This window comes from Ursus americanus, chromosome 13 (assembly GCF_024610735.1).
Source record: "Ursus americanus isolate L20-20 chromosome 13, mUrsAme1.1.p, whole genome shotgun sequence".
Lineage (NCBI taxonomy): Eukaryota > Metazoa > Chordata > Mammalia > Carnivora > Ursidae > Ursus > Ursus americanus.
Window position 1 is genome coordinate 50,309,100 of NC_142139.1, and position 19,058 is coordinate 50,328,157.

Sequence of the window (19,058 nt, forward strand, 5' to 3'; positions counted from 1 at the left end):
ACTACTTAACATTTCAAGTTCCCCTATTTTTCCATTCTTTTAAAGTATTGCACAACTATTTCCCAAAGTATTAAATAGAAAGTTATTAGTGTAGGTCAATTTTGTTAAGAAAAGACTGTCATCTTGGAGATTTAATACCCTAAATAGTGGATTTCCCCTTGTCATTCAGTGAGACTGTGTGGATTTTTTATACAATGTAGAAAAAAATAATATTTTATAAATTTATCTGTAAAACATTTAAAAATGTTCTGAGATTTTTTTTTAAAGGGAAGTCTGGAAAGTTACATATAAATCATTAGTATTTTCTTTAAGCATGTAATCCTTTGAATATATTCTAAAATATTCAATTGAAAATAACCATATAAATATAAAATATACATAATTTGATTATGCAAAATCACCCGATGTGGTTGTGAACACAATTTAGTCAAATAAATCAAAGAAATGATACCACATTCTATTTTCTCCAGTGAGAAGAGGCTATTACTTACTGACAAAAGGCCTGCCAAAAAATTTTAAGCCAATGTGTTAAAAATTTAGTCATCTTGGAAAAGTTCCATCGCTCATTTTAGAGGTCATTTTGGAAGTTTTCTGCAAAATAGGAAGAAATTATGTATTAATTTTGGCTTATTCACACAAAGTAGGGATTGGCAAACTCAAGTGCCTAATGGGCCAGGAGGTACCAGAAATAGTACACGAACGTCAAGTGTAAAATAAGAGGACTGGAGTGGTTTATGACAAACTGGAGAATATAAGCCCACCTGAAGACATCGAAAATTGAAAAAATTGTGAACATTTTGTTGGACAAAAATACCACAGAAACCAAAAAACCTATCTTCAGGCTGCTGATTTTGACCCCGGATTTAAAGTCTGTTAAAAATAAATTAAATGTATTGTTTTGTCTTTGTTTAAATTTTCCACCACAACTTTTCTCTCAGGGCATGGAAAAGTATTTGTGGTAGTGTGTACTTCCAGTGAAAATAAAACCTAGCAGGATCGCTCATAAAAATAGCCGTGGAAGTAAAATGTAAATGCAGAAACTGGTGCAACTTCTACTGGACTATAGTAGAGAAAAATAAGACACACATACAGATTACTGATCACTTAAGAGGGCTACACTGATTTGTGAAAACACACATTTTTGCTACATGAGAGTGAGTTATTATTTAGAGGTTAGAAACATTGAAGTTTCACTTATATCCTACCAGAACTGTTGAATTTTGTTAAAATGGAATTATATAAAAGAAAGACAAACATGCTGACTGCATCTTTTTTCTTCCGTTGTTTGAATTTGGTTAGTGTAGTAGGTTGGCTCTGGAGCAAGTGAGAGTAAGATTCTTGTGTTAAGGCAGGAAAGATTCTTGGTGCTCTACTTTCTTGAATTATTGCTTTGAAAATTATGACAGATACTATTTTTGCCTATCATACTTTTCCCATAGTTTAAAGAGTTCTTATGGGGGGGGGCAGGCAGTAACATTTAGGAAAGTAAATATGAAGTGCTTCTTAGATGAATAAATTTTGGGACTTTATCATACAGCATAGTGATTATAGTTAACAACACTGTGTTTTGGTGCACCTGGGTGGCTCAGTCGGTTAAACAACTGCCTTCCGCTCAGGTCATGATCCCAGGGTCCTGGGATTGAGTCCCTCACTGGGATCCTTGCTCAGCGGGAAGACTGCTTCTCCCTCTGCCTGCAGCTCCCCTTGCTTGCTTGTACTTTTGTTCTCTTTCTGGCAAATAAATAGAATCTTAAAAACAAAACACTGCATTTTATATTGAAACTTGCTAAGAGAGTAGATTTTATTTATTTATTTATTTTTATTTAAATATTTTATTTATTCATTTATTTATTTGACAGAGAGAGCGAGAGAGCACAAGAAGAGGGAACAGCAGAGGGAGAGGGAGAGGGAGGGGGAGAGGGAGAAGCAACGAGGGGCTTGATCCCAGGACCCTGGGATCATGACCTGAGCCAAAGGCAGACGCTTAATGATCTGAGACACCCAGGTGTCCCAAGAGAGTAGATTTTAAAAGTTTTCACCACACAGAAAAATATAGGTGCAGTGAAAGATAGGTTAACTAATCTTACTGTGCTAATAATTTCACATTATATACAGTGTATTAAATTATTACATTGTATAATTTACACTTAACTTAAACTTACCCAATTTTATTTGTCAATTATATCTCAATAAAGCTGGGGAAAAAATGAAGTTCTTCTCTGCTAAGCCTATTAGCTGTCTGTTTTCCAATCTATGAAAACTTGTATAGTTTGCCTTGTATGTTTTGTCTAGTGTTCTAGTTGTTTACAGCTAGAGGGTCTCATTCTAGTTACTCTATCATAGCCTTGACAGGTATTTGAATGTGTTTTGATTGTTAATACCTTACATGGGGCAGATACTCTCCAGATAACTACAACCCAAACTACACCGTTCTCTATTGTCTTTCACATAGTGACATTACCACTCTGACCCCAAAGACTTTGGAGTTTGAAATTCCTATCTATACCAATTATTGCCAACCATTTTGGTGTCATTTAAAAAATACGTCCCTCAAAGCTCAGTCTAATAAAATCTTCATTGTTAAGAACTATTACAAAAAAATCCCTTTGTTATAGTCAGTGGAATTTTCCAGAGAGACTTAGAACTGCTCTGTTAAACCCACAAAAAAAGTTTGCATTTGAATGGCTTTAAATTAAACTCTCTAAAACACATCAAATATATCTACCTTTCTTCTTATAAAGGGTACATGAAGTATTAACCTTTTCTTTGATGACTAATGGTCATCATTATAAACGCTGGCTATTATACATTATTGAAATTCAATCAAATAAATCAAAATAACTATTGAGAATGATGTCTGAGGAAGGTTATTTCAGTATCTTTGTTTAGAATAAATGTTCAATTTTTATTACTGTACTGTAGTATATTTTTCAAGTTATATGGCTGTGGTTACAAAATAACTGCACAAAAAAGGAAGCAGCTCAAGCAAGATTTAAGTTCATTTCTCCACCATATAAATGCTCAGAAGAAAGTGGAAGGTCTAACCTTGTCAGGCAGCTCTGATCAATGGGTCTTATAGAGTCCCACGTTCTTTCTTTCTGTCTCATCCAGTCATTCTTTCAGGTATTGCCTCATCTGCAAAGTTGAAGATGGAAATTGTCCTGTCCACTTCCTCTCCCCATAGGAAAGAACAACAACAACAACAACAAAAGATAGAAGAAAAGCAATCAATTTATTTTATAGGAAGTGACCCAGAAATTAAAAATTTCGCTTCTCATATTCCATTGGTGCAAACTTACTTGCTAGCCTTACCCAACTTTAAGGGATATTGGGAAATGTAGCTTTATAGCCATTGCTCTGTCAAAACGTAGGGTAGGAGGTTATAATACTAAGACAAATGGAAGAACCAATACTGGTAGACAATTCACGATGTCTACCTGGTATTAATATTTAACTTTGGCTGTGCTGTGTACACAATCTTGTAATAATGTTTCTTTACAGTGTTTTCAAGTTCAAAACAGTTCATCTTCGAAGCAGTATTTTTTATGCTTAAGAACCAAAACAGATTTTGTTCACTATATAGTAACAATGTATTCATTTTTTATTGCATACCTGATAGATAACAAGCTTATGTAATAATGTTCTATAGGTGAATCAAAGATGGTTCTTGTCCTCCAGATACCGGACTTAAATCTAATAGACAGGTAGGCACACACATACTTATAGTAGATGCTTATGGGTGACAAGTATAAAACAGGGCAAAAGAATACTCTCAGCTAATAACCAGGGAAGGTGTCACCGAAGAGGTAATCTTCAATCTATACTTTGTAGAATGGGTAGAATTTTGGTTAGTGTAAAGAAGAGAGGAAATGAACAAACTTATGAAAGCAGAAAAGAGAATTTCTAATCTGACAGGAAGAAAAGACTCATGCTGAGAAACAGTGAGGGAGAAAGCAAGAAGCCTGCTCTTGAAAAGACCTTGAAACAGAGCCAGCAGATTGTTTCTTAGTCTTCTTTTGTTTTCTTGCTTTTGGGTCAAGGCTGGTACAATGGAAAGATTTTCATCATCTGAATGTCTTGATCATTGTAGTGCTTTAGAAAACTGCTTTGATAGTGTTAGGAAAGATAGACTTGGAGAAAAAATAAATGTAGGGAACATATGGCTATCGCAATGGTGCATCAGTCAGTTGATAAAGGGCTTAAGTAGGGAGTTTTTTGTATTGTTAGCTCCATAATATATATATATATATATATATATATATATATATATATATATATATATATATATATATATATATATATGGTACTGAACATTAAATTTAATGTAAGGAAGTGAAATTATTTGACAAGACTGAGAACAAGAAGTGGAAAAAGCCGGTGGATCTGCTTTGATGAGTGTTTGATGGGTCTACTGTAACAGAACGGCTTAAACAAAAAATTTACTATCTTGCAGTTCCGGAGGCTAGAAGTCCAAAATCAATGTGTGAGTAGGGTTGATTCCCCTGAGGGCAGTGAGGGAAGGATCTACTCCAGACTTCTCTCCTTGGCTTGTAGATAGATGGCTGTCTCCTTCCTATGGCTCTTCACATCCTCTTCCTTCTATACATGTCTGTCCAAATTTCTCCTTTTTATAAAGATACTGTTGTATTGGACTAGGACCCATCTTAATGATCTTGTTTTAACTTGATTACTTCTGGAAAGACTATCTCCAAATAAGATCACACTCTGAGGTAGGAGTTAGCACTCTAACATACCTTTTGGTGGGGGCACAATTCGGCCCATATTGCATTGGAGCAGCATAATTCCCATAGTCTCATGGCATCCTCCCTGTGTGCACGTCATGTGCAAATTAATCTTTTTGTCAGGGGTGAGTCATATTGAATTAGGGACCCACCCTTCTCCAGGAGTGACCTCATCTTACCTAATTACATCTTCAATGGCTCTATTTCCCAATATGGTCACATTCTGAGGTACTAGGGGTTAGGATTCTCATACTTGTAGCCTAAACTTGATGACTAGCCCTTTTATTTCATTTGCATTAACACATCTCTAATGACACTACCATCTTTGATCACTTTAATCATCAAATTCAGCTTTTCTCGATCTTTTTTTAATTGGAAAAAAGTTATAAAATACACTGTTTTCAAAATTCAAACAGAGTAGAATAGAGTAAAAATTTTCTGAGCAACCCGAACCTCAATCTTAATCTCATTAACTACTAACAGTTTATTGTGTATCCTTCCAGATATTTTCTATGCATGAATAATATACACAACATTTTCCCACATAAGTACATATAGATTTAAATCATTTTTTAAAACAGCAGCAATAAATGTTTATTACATATTTAACTGCTGTAGCAAGTTCACGGATATGACCAGATGATAGTAGCACACAAAGAGCTTTATCTGGCAGGAGCCTTGACAGATTCACACTGGGAGGGGAGTCCTTCAGCTCATGACATCTTCTAAAGGCAATGGTGAAGGTCACTACCCAGTGTGGGAAGAGGGGGATTAGGGAGAGGTTTTGGAGAAAGGGCTATGTGTCTAGGTGATGTCAATCACCAGCTTATGGGGAGTCCAAGAATTCTTTTTTTTTTTTTTAAAGATTTTATTTATTAATTTGACAGAGAGAGACAGCCAGCGAGAGAGGGAACACAAACAGGGGTAGTGGGAGAGGAAGAAGCAGGCTTCCAGAGGAGAAGCCTGATGTGGAGCTCGATCCCAGAACGCTGGGATCACGCCCTGAGCCAAAGGCAGACGTTTAACGACTGCGCCACCCAGGCACCCCAAAGTCCAAGAATTCTGAAAGGCAGGAGTAGCTTGGGGTCTGTACAGCCCCAGGGTTTATCTTACCTATGGCTAACAGATTTTGGGTGATGGTTGCATATGCCAAGCAAGGAGGCTACAAATGGTTTAAAAAATCTCCTTTTTTGAACTGTATTTCAAACAATTGGATGCATAAAAATTTGAGTTTGGTACCACCAGGCTTTTGAGTTACCAGGTCCCAGCCTGCTATGAAGGGGAAAACAAAAAAGGCCCGTATACAGGGGCCATCTTTAAACCATTTACATAACAACTCCCTACTGAAAGACATTTTATAATCTCTCCCCAGCAAACATTGTCACAAACAGGTCAAGAGAAAAATTATATCACGTATAACAAAAGGCTAATTTTACAACTATAATCAGTACTTCTAAAAATAAGGAGGATAAAATGATAAAGTAGCACAGGCTATTCCAAAATCAACCCTGAAAAATGATAGAAACAGGAAGGGATTGGCAGTTGGAAGTAAAATCACAACTGTGAGAAACCCCTAGGAGGATGGGAACTAGCAAATGATGGGGTGGGAGGCAGGCAGAGAACACAGCAGTCGCCTGGGAGGAAGACATCTGTGGCAGCTGGGGGAGGATCTGGAGAGGGTGTAATTTTAGCTCCTGTCTCTCTTACTTCACCTTAGTAATGTGGAACATCACTGGCCTCCCAGTATCGTGAGGCAGTAGCAGAGAAGACAGAGCCCAGCTAAAGTCAGGCGCTGATGAAAACAGGTGCAGGAATGTGGAGTTGATGCCCTGGGACCTTTGCGCTTCCTGTGCTCCTTGGTAGCAAAGGTTCTGCTGTCCCTGGAGCTCTCTCCTCTGAGACTTGACCCTCCTTGTTTTCAAATTTTCCAAGGAGGACACAGGTGAGAGTATGACTTTCAGCACTTCCCCAATACAAATTATAGGACAAGAAAGCTGATTCCATCAGTGAAATGTGATGTCACAGTTCAAGAAAAAGACATACCGGAGGAGTACGACTGCTTGAAAAGAATGTTAAAAAAATAATTAAATTGAACAACACATGACAAATAAAGCACACTTATTGGAACTGATGAACCAATAATTTTAAATGAACACAATATATATAGAGTCGAGGAAGAATATGGTAACAAAGCAAAAGGATAAGAAATTACTTTAAAAACAAATGAGATATATATGAGATAAATATATATGATATATGTTAAAAATAAGAGTTGAAATGAAAAGGACAATAGATGGAATATATAGCAGGATGATTATATCAAAGAACAAAGTAGTAAGCTGGAAGATCAAATTAGGAACTCACCCAGGGGCAGCAGAAATTAAAGAGATAGAAAATATAAAAGAAGGGTTAAAGTATCTGGAGAATAGAATTATCAATCCGTATAATACAAATCCCAAAAGGAAATTGAAAGATCCACAGAGTCCCAATATATATAAGAAAAGATCAATACTTTGACACACTATAATGAAATTGAAGAACAAAGGCAATAGAAATTATTAGAAGATTCCATACAGAAAAGTAAGCTACTCACCAAGGAACAAAAATTAGATCAACATGAGACTTCTTATCAGTAATACTGGATTCAAGAGACAATGGAGTAATACATTTGCATTTAAAAAAATTTTAACACCTCTTGTAGTGAAAGTATAGCATACAAACATAAATGTGCATAAAACATATGTAGCACATAAAGAAAAATTATAAAGCAAACACCAAGATAACCACCACCATCACTGGCCACTTATGAAAATATCTGTGAAAAATGTACTGTAGCTTATTTTGTCTGTTTTTGAACTTTTTATAAATGGAATTTTACTGTATGCATCATTTCGTTTCTATTTTTTACACTATGATTAGAAATTTATCCATGTTTATTTTTTTTTTTGAGATTTTATTTTATTTATTTGACAGAGAGAAAGACAGCCAGCAAGAGAGGGAACACAAGCAGGGGGAGTGGGAGAGGAAGAAGCAGGCTCCCAGCGGAGGAGCCCGATGTGGGGCTCGACCCCAGAACGCCGTGATTACACGCTGAGCCGAAGGCAGACGCTTAATGACTGAGCTGCCCAGGTGCCCTATCCATGTTTAACCATAGCTATAGTTTGCTTTTTTCACTGCTTTGTGGAATTCACCACAGATTAGTTTTCTATGGTTTTGTTAAGGAACAATTAGGTTTTTAATCTAGTTTGGGCTATTATGACCAATACTGCTTTAAATACTTTATATATACTGAGATACATGTGCCAGGGTTCCTAAGGTATATGTTTGGGAATGACAATGCTGGGTTAGACAATGTACACATCTCAACCTTTTAGAGATTGTCGAAGTGGTTTTCCAAAATCCAAACAAAAGCCTTCTCTGGAGGTCAGCAATAAGACAATGATGCCCACTATCACCACTACTCATGCACATTTTTATCATATTAGAGAAGTGCTGTTCTATCCCTATTTGTAAATATTTATAAAATCTAAAAAATGAGCCTCTAATTTTAATGTGGGAAGATATTTGAGTAACTGTTTTTTAAAATGATAATGGGACTATTCAAGTGTTCTATTCCTCTGCATCCATTTTGATAGGTTATATTTTTTCCTAAGAAAAAATAGGTTTATTTGGTCATAATTCCCTTTATGCTTACATAATATGAGATAATGTCACCTTGCTTTAATTCTGATATGGTTAATTGTATCTTTTCTAATTTTTTAAAGTGGTCCTGCAGGAGTGTATCAACTTTATTGTTCTTTAAAAGGAAACAAATTTTGATCTTCCTGATCTCAATTACATATATATTTTTTTCTATTTCAATAATTTCTGCTCATTATTTTATTTTAACTTCTGCTTTGAATTTCTTTCTTTGTTCCTTTTCTCGCTTCTTAGTTTTCAGCCTTTCTTCTTCTCTAGTATTTATACTTAGGCTCCAGTACATATACTAAAAGAACTAATTACTGCTTCAGATGTATCTCACAAACTCGGATATGCAGTATTTTGTTATTTTCTCAGCCCCAGATATTTTCTAATATCCATTATGATTTCTTCTTTAACATATGACTTATTTGGAAGTATAACCCTTAATTTCTAAATATATGGGAATTGTCTAGCTATCTTCTTGTTGATTTCTAGTTTAATTGCATGACTGTGAGAGAACGCATTCTGTAGGATTTCAATCCTTTCGAATTTGTTTAGACTTCCTTTCTGGCCCAATATATGATCATTTTGAGAACTATTTAATATATGTTTGAAAACATATGTGTCCTTACAAGCACTGGAAGCAGTATTCTGAACAAATCCATTAGTTCAAATTATGTCGTGGTCAAGTTTTTCAAATCGTATTTTATCAGCTTGTTCAATTAATTTTTGAAGAACGGTAATTTCCCAACAAGGCAATTTGTTTTTCTACTACTCCTTGAATTTTTATCAGGTTTTCCATTATATACTTGGGGCTACGGTATTAGGTAAATATAAATTTAAAATGGAAAATTTTATCATTAAGAAGTGACATCTAACTACTTTTTCTATTCTGCATAACATTCATGTATTTATATTAGCACTCTTTCAGTTAGTATTTGCTTAGTATATGTCTTTCCATTTTTTATTTTTAATTGTTCTGTTTCCTTATATTTTAGATATATCTCTCAAAAACAGGACACAGTTGTATGTTTTAAATCCAATATGAAATATTTATTTTTTAATTGGGAACAGCTAGTACATAATTATTGTTATATGGATTTAAATCTACCATCATATTTTTGTTTTCTACTTTTCCTATCATCTTATGTTTCTTTTTTTTCCCCTTATTTCCTTGCTTTGAGTTGTCTGAGTATTTTTTTAATCATTCCATTTATTTTCTCTACTTGTTTCTATCCTATTCAAAGTTACATATCTTGTTTCTATTATTTTAGTGACTGCCCTAGAAATTGTACAAGTGTTCTTATTTTATCAATATCTAGTATTAATCATTACTTAACCCCTACACACACACACACACACACACACACACACACACACACATCTCTCAGTGTATTTGTTAAAGCACAGGAAATTTTCTTTAAAAATGTCTCTAAACTATCCACAGTGGTTATTGGGTCATGGGGGCGTTGTATTGGAGGGGAGAGGGGGGAGATTCATCCTGCTTATCAGAGTGGTGTATATCACATCAAATCATGACCAAATGTTAGTCATCATTGTTATTGGTAAGCTTTCTTTGTATAACTCACTTTAGCATCTGCTACAGAGTATTTTGAGCAAGATGTCTTGCTCATAGTCAATATTATTTAGGGATTAAGTCTGAATGGGGAAAAATTAAGTCTTTTATTTTCAAAACCCAAATTAAAATGAAAAAAAATCTCAGGATATGTGGTTTGTTGAGTTGTTGGCAATTTGAAATTTAGGAATGGGGTAGGAGCAGGTATAGATTTTGTGATTAATGAAACAATTAGCAACAGCTGAAACAGCCAGAATAAGAATTAAATGCTCACTGGATTGGCAGTAACATAGCCCTCAGGAAGCTGACTGGCACTGGGCTTGACTCGGGGAATGGGGTAGGTGGGGTATAAGTTGTATCATAGGAAATGGTTAGAGCATAGAAGTAAAGTGTAAATGTTTTGGATTAATTGCAGTCCTCAATAGATTAATGTCTCCACAGCATAGATTGCAAGGGTGATCTTCATCGTGTATATTCACACAGAATGCACTTCCACACATTTAAAAACTGTATGAAAATGACTTGCCCCTAGATTCATGGATCTTCTGGTCACAAATTCTTGGTTACCATTTCATCTATTTTTTTTTAATGGATCTATTTGCTTAAATACATGTACCTGCACATACCTATCCGGGCACACTCAACTTCACCCTGCCTGTGGCTTCTTCCCATACCTACTTTTCTCTTTTCATTCAAGTGACAAGATTTTCTCCTTGACCACACTTTACTCAGGCTCCCCAAACTCTTTTTCATCTAGGCCTGGAATTTTGGATTTCCCGTTCTTTGCAGTGTTCAATTTTAGGAAGAAAGACAGTCTAGGTAGAGTCTCCAGTCCTCCGTTATCTGGTCAACCTTGAAATCTTTATCTGATCAGGTGCCTGATCCTCCACCATCTTCCTGGTGATGTCTGACCACAGTGGACTGACTATCCCAAGAATCTTGTTAGGTTGGGTTAGCCAGAATGTCCTTACTCCTCCTCATGTTTCCTCTCAGTAATTTTCCATCCACCACCCCTCACCCTGCTCCTTGGCTGTAAATTCCCACCTGCCCAAGCTGTATCTCCCATTGCAACACCCCTTTGCAGTGATCCTTATACACATGGCAAAGCCCCCCTCACCGGGAATAAAGTCTGCCTTACCATGCTCTAACAAGCTTCTTGAATATTTTTTTTTTTTTAGTATCAGTCTCTGCTCAACTCTCATTTTCAAGAGGATCTCAGAGACAACCACGTGTAAAACAACTTTTCTGCCTATCCCACCATCTTTATTTTCTCCAGAGTACACTATTTGAAATAATAATAATAATAATAATTGTATTTATTTACTTATTTACTTACACTCGGAGTATCCCTAAAGCCTGGCATACAGTAGACAATTAACTGTACGCAAATAAGGTCTGTGGAATCCTAACAAATAACAGGTAAAACACAGACTCTTAAGCATTCTGAGAAGAAAACAGAAAAACTAGGTTGGAAGGGGCCTTGGATATGTAGAAGGGCCCTTAATGGGTGAAGAAACTGAGACTCAGTGGGGGAAAAGCCTTGCTCAAGGCAACCGAGGTGAGCGGAGGGCCTTTTGCCATATTAGGACATGGGCCATCACCTAACAGTCTAACGGGGAGGTAGCCAGCCTCGGCGAGGCGGGAACCTCCAAAAGGAGAGCCTCGTCGGAAGATGCTGTTCAGCTGGTGGCTGTGCATCGGACAGATGATGCAGGAGCTCCGTGCCCGGGCCTGGGACGCCACTAGCCAGGAGCGTCTAGCATCGGCAAGCCCCGCTCAAATGCCAGGCCTCACGCTGGGCGCTGGGCCAAGCTCACCCTCCGGCCCCAGGCTCCCTCCCGCCGTGTTTAGCAAGCCAGAGGGTAGGCTGCTGGCTGGTCTAGGGCTAAAAAGTCCAATACGGGATAAAAAGACTTGGTGTCGATTTCCGGGGACATTTTAGAAAGGCGTACTCGCCCCTCCCTTTCCGGTCGGGTCCGCCCGGTTTCCTCCGGCAACCACGTGGGTTTAGGCTGGACTCTTCCTCTGAGTTGTTGCGGTTGTTGGTGTTTCCTGGGTCTGGGCTGCTGAGGTCCTGCAGGGCCGTGAGGACGTCACCATGGTGGGCCCCCTCCCGCTCCCCTGAACCCACTTGGTTCTCTGGAAGTCTCCCCTCGGCAGGCTGGAGGAAAGGGGGCGGTCTTGGGATACTGGGAGAGGGGACCGGGCTAAGTGATTCTACTGGTCCGTACACCCGGGTGCGGGGTGCAGGGCAGGGCAGCCCCCAGGTGGGGGTACAGCGTGCGGACCTTAAAGTTCAGCTTTGGGGTTCTGAAGTGTTCACAGAGCGCCCTGCCCCTGGGGGGGGGGGGGGGGACTCAACGTTTACGTTTTCTTGCTACTCCCAAGTATGTGGGGGGCGGGAGGATGGGGCGGAGGAGGTCGGCAAAACTTGGGAAAGTGTTGCCTCTATACTGGTGTGCCACCTCTTGCCGGTCTAGACTGCTTAGGCTCAGTCTCTTCTTTCTTGTGTCCTATAGCCGCACTCCAGTGACGTACTAGCTCCCCAAATCCCGCCTCCACGCCCCCCGCATTCCCTCCACGACGCCCAAACTATTCTGTTGTTTTTATTAAAAATTGACTAGACGCAAAAGAGTGTTTACATAACATAGTGAGGTATAATGATTAGTTGTGTAAGGAACTCTCGTTTATCCATTATCCAGTTTAACAAATAAAACTTTTGAAAGATCTGTGTTTCCTTCCTTGGACGTATAACTTTCAGGAGCCCTGCTCAGGTAAACAGTATTTGAATTTTGTATTTATAATTCCCTTGCTTTTCTTTATAGTTGCCACTTACGTTGTATTCCAAAACGTTTATTTCTTCCTGCTTTTTAAAAGAATTTTATGATGTTTATTAGAATAATTATTAATAGGACAATGTTTTATAAATATTCACTTTGAACCAGTTTTTAATAAAAACAACAACGTAAAAAGTTTATAATCTGGTAAAAAGTTGTGATACTCGGGCCACAAGGTCTTTTGTCCTCTCTGTTTTTTCTTTTTCTTTTTGTTGTATGCCTGTCATTTTTGTCTTTCACATCTATATGGTCTTTTTGCTTTAGATCATACACGTTTGTATGTGTATAGATTTAGTTCGCTTATCACCGCACTTGTGCTATTTCCAAACCTTTATAAGATAATTTTCATAGCCTTTCCATTTCAGAGTGGAACATTGAAACGTTAGATATGATTGGGGGTTGGTTGGTGTTTGAATGTAGTTGTCCTTAACTATCAGAATATCACTTTATCAGGCTGTATGGTAGGAAGATATTGCCTTGTCATAACAATCAAAGAAGTAGCATAAAAATCTGTTTTCACTGGCACATTTGCTGCCCTTTTCAGTTTTCTGGTACATCACCTGTGGCTGTGCTGTGCCCTTTCTTGAGCTTAAGCTCAACTTGGCACTGGAGGTTTTCCAGTTTTTTGTATCAGTTACTCTGAACTTCTTTCAGTACAGTTTAGAATGTGGGTTACGGAGTTACAGAGGACTGAGTTTGACAACTGTCTTTGCTAAGTTTTGATCTTGGTGAAATTAATCCCTGTAAGTCTCATAGAATTGTTGTGAAAATTAAATGTAAGCCACTCAGCCCAATGTCTGGCACCCGGTAAATGTAGTTTAGTTGTTGTAATTAACTTTAGCAATAGTAGTAAATGGTAACAGTAGAGCTTAGAGCTTGTAGTTGTCCATTTTTGTTACTTTCTTCATTTATTTTTTCCTTATTTCGAACCTCTCCCGGAGCTCTACAAATTCATACCTTTTTCTTATATCCAAACTTAATTCAACTAACATGAACAGTCTTTTCAAACTAATTCATCCCACCCAACACTTCTTTATTCTGCATTGTGAAACCTTTTTAGTGTACTAAAAGTTTTTAGTTTGGTGTGTACTATAACATAAGACACTATTCCTTTTTATAGACACCTATTATAAAGTTTAAGCATGCTTATTTTTCTCCCTAGTTAGATTGTAAGACATTTAAAAGTGTGCCATCATCCTTCCTCGATTTATCTTTACATATTACTGTGTGCATTAACTGTTACTACCTACATATTCCTTAATGACAAGAATTTTGTGCTATTGGACTCACCTATAAATGTAGGCTGTTAAAACAAATCAACTTACTAAATCTTGGTGGTTGTTTTTTTCCCAGCTGCATTGAGATATAATTAACTTAGAATACTATTAAGATGTACAGTGTTATAATTTGATATACATATATATTGTGAAATGACTACCACAATAAGCTTAGTTAATAGGTCACATCACATAGATACCAATTTTAAGATTTACTCTTCTAGTACCTTTCAAGTGTACAATATGGTATTGTTAGCTATAGTAACCATGCTGTTTGTATGATCTCAAGAACTTTACTCATTTTATAACTGGAAGTTTGTACCCATTGACCACCTTGAAACATTTCTCAACCCCAGCCCCTGGCAACCACCAGTCTACTTCCTGTTTCTATAATTTTTTTTTTTAAGATTCCACATATATGTAAGATCATGCAGTATTTGTCTTTTTCTGTGTGACTTACCTCTCAGCATAATCGCTTTCAGGTTTCATCCATATTGTTGCAAATGGTGGGATTTCCTTTTTTATGGCTGATTGATATTCCATTGTATATATATAACACATTTTCTTTATTCGTTTGTCGAAAGACACTTCAGGTTGTTTCCATGTCCTGGCTATGATAAATAAGTCTTCAGTGAACAGGGATGCAGATACCTCTTCAAAATAGTGAGTTTGTTTCCAGAAGTGGGACTGCTGGGTCATATGGTAGTTCTTTTTTTAATTTCTTGAGGAACCTCTCTGCTGTTTTCCATAGTGGCTGTATCAATTTTCATTCCCACCAACAGTGCACAAGTGTTCTTTTTCTCCACATCCTTTCTACCACTTATTACCTGTCTTTTTGATAACAACCAAGAGCTTGTTAGATTTTTGTATGAAAGATAAAATTGAAGTCTACATTAGAGAATTATTAAGATATTCTTAAGGAGAGCAGTGTATATGAGCTATTTTGTTAGATAATTCACGCTTTTATTTATTTTTTTATAAAGATTTTATTTATTTATTTGAGAGAGACAGCGAGAGAGGGAACACAAGCAGGGGGAGTGGGAGAGGGAGAAGCAGGCTCCCAGCGGAGGAGCCTGATGTGGGGCTCAATCCCAGAACACCGGGATCACGCCCTGAGCCCAAGGCAGATGCTTAATGACTGAGCCACCCAGGCGCCCCAAATTCACGCTTTTAAAGGCCATTTTTAATATTTTTAATTCACAGTAGTTTAATGTACAGTGGGCGTTCAGCAAATGTTTACTTGGGGCATTTTTTTTTTTTTTTTTTTTTTTACTTCTTTCAGAGTATTGTTTTCAGTCTGATGGGACATATTTTAAAATCTTTAAGGAGCCGCTGTTGAGAAGATAAAACACAAGTGTAAATGACTTTGTAAATGTTAAATGACTCGTCAGTGCAGCATAATATTAGGCGCTACGTGGCAAATGCTACCAAAAGAGAAAGTTTCTAAGGTCCAAAAAGGTTATTCTTGGATAGCTTCAAGGAGGAGGTAAAGTTGAATTTGAAATGGTCGTTGAGAATTGGGCGGGGTTTAGATAGGAGTGCAGAACCCTTAAGTTCCTACTGGAAGCCCTAGCTAATGATTGGTCATTGGTGTCGTATTTATCTGTAAAGCAAGGAAAATGCACTGGATTTCTTCATGGTAGATTCACTGCCAAAAAAAAGAAAAAAGCAGCTTCTCTTAATTAATCCATCTCATTTTCGTCATGTTATTAGTGTTGAGTGACTTAGTATATCATATTTTGAAATTATTTTGGCATTTAAAATATTACACTATAGGTTTTCTCAATTAAAGGGATGGCTTTAGTTTTATAATTTTTTTTTTAAGTATTTGTGTACCTTTATGTACCCTAAGTGTGTTTGGTGGAATGATTTTTTTTCTAGATTTCTAGTTACACTGGGTATTCTAAATGGCCTTTTTCTCTCTAGTTGACCCTGGATTCTATGATGACCGTGATGGTCTTTTAAGAAAAGTTCCTTTTTGTTATTTATGATGTTAGCAGGAATATTTGAAGCATACTGCCCCTGAAATATCTCTTTTTGTTTCTGTGTTATTTGAATAAACTATTTATGTGTTTGCTTCTGTTACTCAATTACAAATCCAAAGAATAGTTTAGAATGAATTTTCTGAAGTAATTGCTAAAGATTGTAGGAAGGAGATACTTTTAAAACTAACTTCTGACTGGAATATTTTTGTGGTGCCAGAAACTTTTCAAAGTAAGCATAGTTATTCAAAGCAGTGCCTTAGTTATGTTTATGAAAAGAAATGCTATTTTTGTTGTATCTTCAAAGTTAAAACATAACTATTAATCTTCTATAGCACATACACCCGAAACTCTTTCTCCCATCCCCAGTTTTGTTTTATGTTTGCATTCTGTACTATTCCATGAATCATCAGATGCTCTACAAATAAATTTGGAGAAACCCTGGCTGATAGAAATTAACTGCTTTTCAGTTAAGAGATATTTAGCTTGAATAGACTGTTTAATACATTAACATTTAATTGATAGGGTTTTACTGTAGTTTTCCCTGTTGAAGCATTTCTTTTTTATTTTAATATGTTGAAAATACAAACATGTTTTAAAATTTAGCAAGTTATATTGTGCATTTTTCTGTGCCTTATTATATATTCATATCCTGCCTTGAGGCAACCTTTTCATAAAAAAATATAAGGAATAACTACAGCTGAGTCAGAATATAAGTTCAGTTTCTTTGCTTTTTCTTTGTACTAAGTCTTGGAGGTTCTTTACCTGAGACTTCTAAAGCTATGAGGACATTTTCATACTCCAAGGATATCAAACTATTTCTTGTTCTAAAGAAAGTTTTTATTAAGTCTTTAAAGGAAATTTTTTATAGACTTGGACATATTGCTGAATATACAGAGGTGTATGTATGTAATACAGAGGTGTTACACCTCTGTAACTTCAGCTGTTAAGTTTTAGCAGCCTCAGAAAGCATCTCATTTTCTTGGGGTTCTTTGACCTTTTTTTTGTTTCTTAAGCATTTTATTTGTTACGGTATGTGGAATAAAGATATCTTTCCAAAGAGTACAACTTTGCTTTATTATTTTTTTTTTATTTTTGTCTTTGTTAGTTCTCTCTTTCTGTGTAACAACCTGTCCCAAAGCTTAGTGGCTTAAAACAACAGCATTAATTATCTCACAGTTTCTGTGAGTCAGAAATGAGGCGTGGCTTACCTCGACCTGGATCCTCTGCTTTAAGATTTCTCACAAGGTTGCAATCGAGGTATAATCTGAGGCTGTGGTTTCATCTCAAGGCACAGATGGGAAGCATGCACTTTCTAGCTCACTCGCATGGTTCTTTGTAGGATTTAGCTCCTAACAGACGACTGGACTCAGGGCCTCAGTTCTTCACTGCTGTAGGCTGGAGGCCTATCTCATTTGTTTGTTAGGTAGGCCTCTCCATGGGACAGCTTACTACATGACTGTTGGGTTCTATCAGAGCGAGCCTAGTGAGAGAGCAAAAGAGAGTAGGCAAGATGGAAGCCAGAGTCCTTACAAAACCTAATCTCAGAATTGGTAGTTCCTCCATTTGCCAAATGTTATTCATTAAAAGTCAGTCACTAGGTCCACACTCTAGGGGAGGAGATTACACTTAGACATGAATATCCAGAGGTGGAATTCATTGTGAGACATCTTAGAGGCAGCCTACCATGGGTTCTGAAATGTTTTCATTGATTCATGTTTGCTAGGTAAGCTTCATGTACAAAAAATCCTTATCATGCTTTTCTTTCTTGTACCCCCCCACCCCACATGTGCAGAGAATAACACAAAGGAATGCACATACAGACATATCTTAGAGATATTGTGGGTTTAGTTCCAGACTTCCCCAGTAAAGCGAATATTAAAATAAAGCAAGTCAAATGACTGTTTTGTTTGCCAGTATTTTGAAAAGTTATATTTACACTATAATGTAGACCATTAAGTGTGCAATAGCATATGTCTAAAAAACATATGTAAATATGTTAATTTAAAGTGTAAATTTAAGGGGCGCCTGGGTGGCTCAGTGATTAAGCTTCTGCCTTCGGCTCAGGGCATGATCCCAGGCTCCTGGGATCGAGCCCCACATCGGGCTCCATGCTCTGCTGGGAGCCTGCTTCTTCCTCTCCCACTTGCCCTGCTTGTGTTCCCTCTCTCGCTGGCTGTCTCTCTCTCTCTGTCAAATAAATAAATGAAATCTTAAAAAAAAATAAAGTGTAAATTTAAAATGTAAATGTAGATATCTTAATTTAAAAAATAGTTTATTGCTAAAAATCTGAGTTTTCAGCAAGTTGTGTACTCTTTGCTGGTGGAGGCTTTTGCCTCAATCATGCTGCTGACTGATGAGGATAGAAGTTGCTGAAGGTTGTGGTGGCTGTGACAGTTTCTTAAAATGAGACAATAATGAGGTTTCCCACATCAGTTGACTCTTCCTTTCACAAACGAGTTCTCTGTACATGCAATGCTGTTTGATATCATTTTACCCACGGTAGAACTTCTTTCAGAGTTGGAGTCAGTCATCCCAAGCTGTGCCATTGCTTTATCAACTATGTTGATGTCATATTATGAATCCTTTGCTATCATTTGAACAGTCTTTACAGCATCTTCATCAACAGTAGATTCCATCTCAAGAAACCACTTTCTTTGTTCATGTGTAAGAAGCAGCTCCTTATCCATTCAAGTTTTATCATGAGATTGTAGCAAAATTCAGTCATATTTTGAGGCTCTACTTCCGGTTTTATTCTCTTCCTATGTCTACCACATCTGCAGTTCCTTGCTCCTTCCTATTGAAGTCTTGAAACCCTTGAAGTCATTTATGAAGGTTGGAATGAACTTCTTCCAAACTCCCATTCATATTGTATTTTGGGCTCTTCCCATGAATCATGAATGTTGTTCATGGCATCTAGAATGGTGAATCCTTTTCTGAAGGCTTTCAAGAATTTATTTTGC

At 37.0% G+C, this 19,058-nt stretch overlaps 1 protein-coding gene across 1 annotated transcript in view; it reads left to right on the forward strand.

The window, feature by feature from the left end:
- Nucleotides 1-11,671: 11,671 nt before the first annotated feature.
- The window catches only part of TMA16 (translation machinery associated 16 homolog), a 28,652-nt gene continuing 21,265 nt past the window's right edge, over nucleotides 11,672-19,058 (forward strand). The window contains exons 1-2 of the mRNA XM_087866411.1: nucleotides 11,672-11,861; nucleotides 14,739-14,776. Of these exons, the coding sequence (XP_087722537.1) occupies nucleotides 11,672-11,861; nucleotides 14,739-14,776 (228 nt within the window). The remainder of the gene's footprint in view (nucleotides 11,862-14,738; nucleotides 14,777-19,058) is intronic.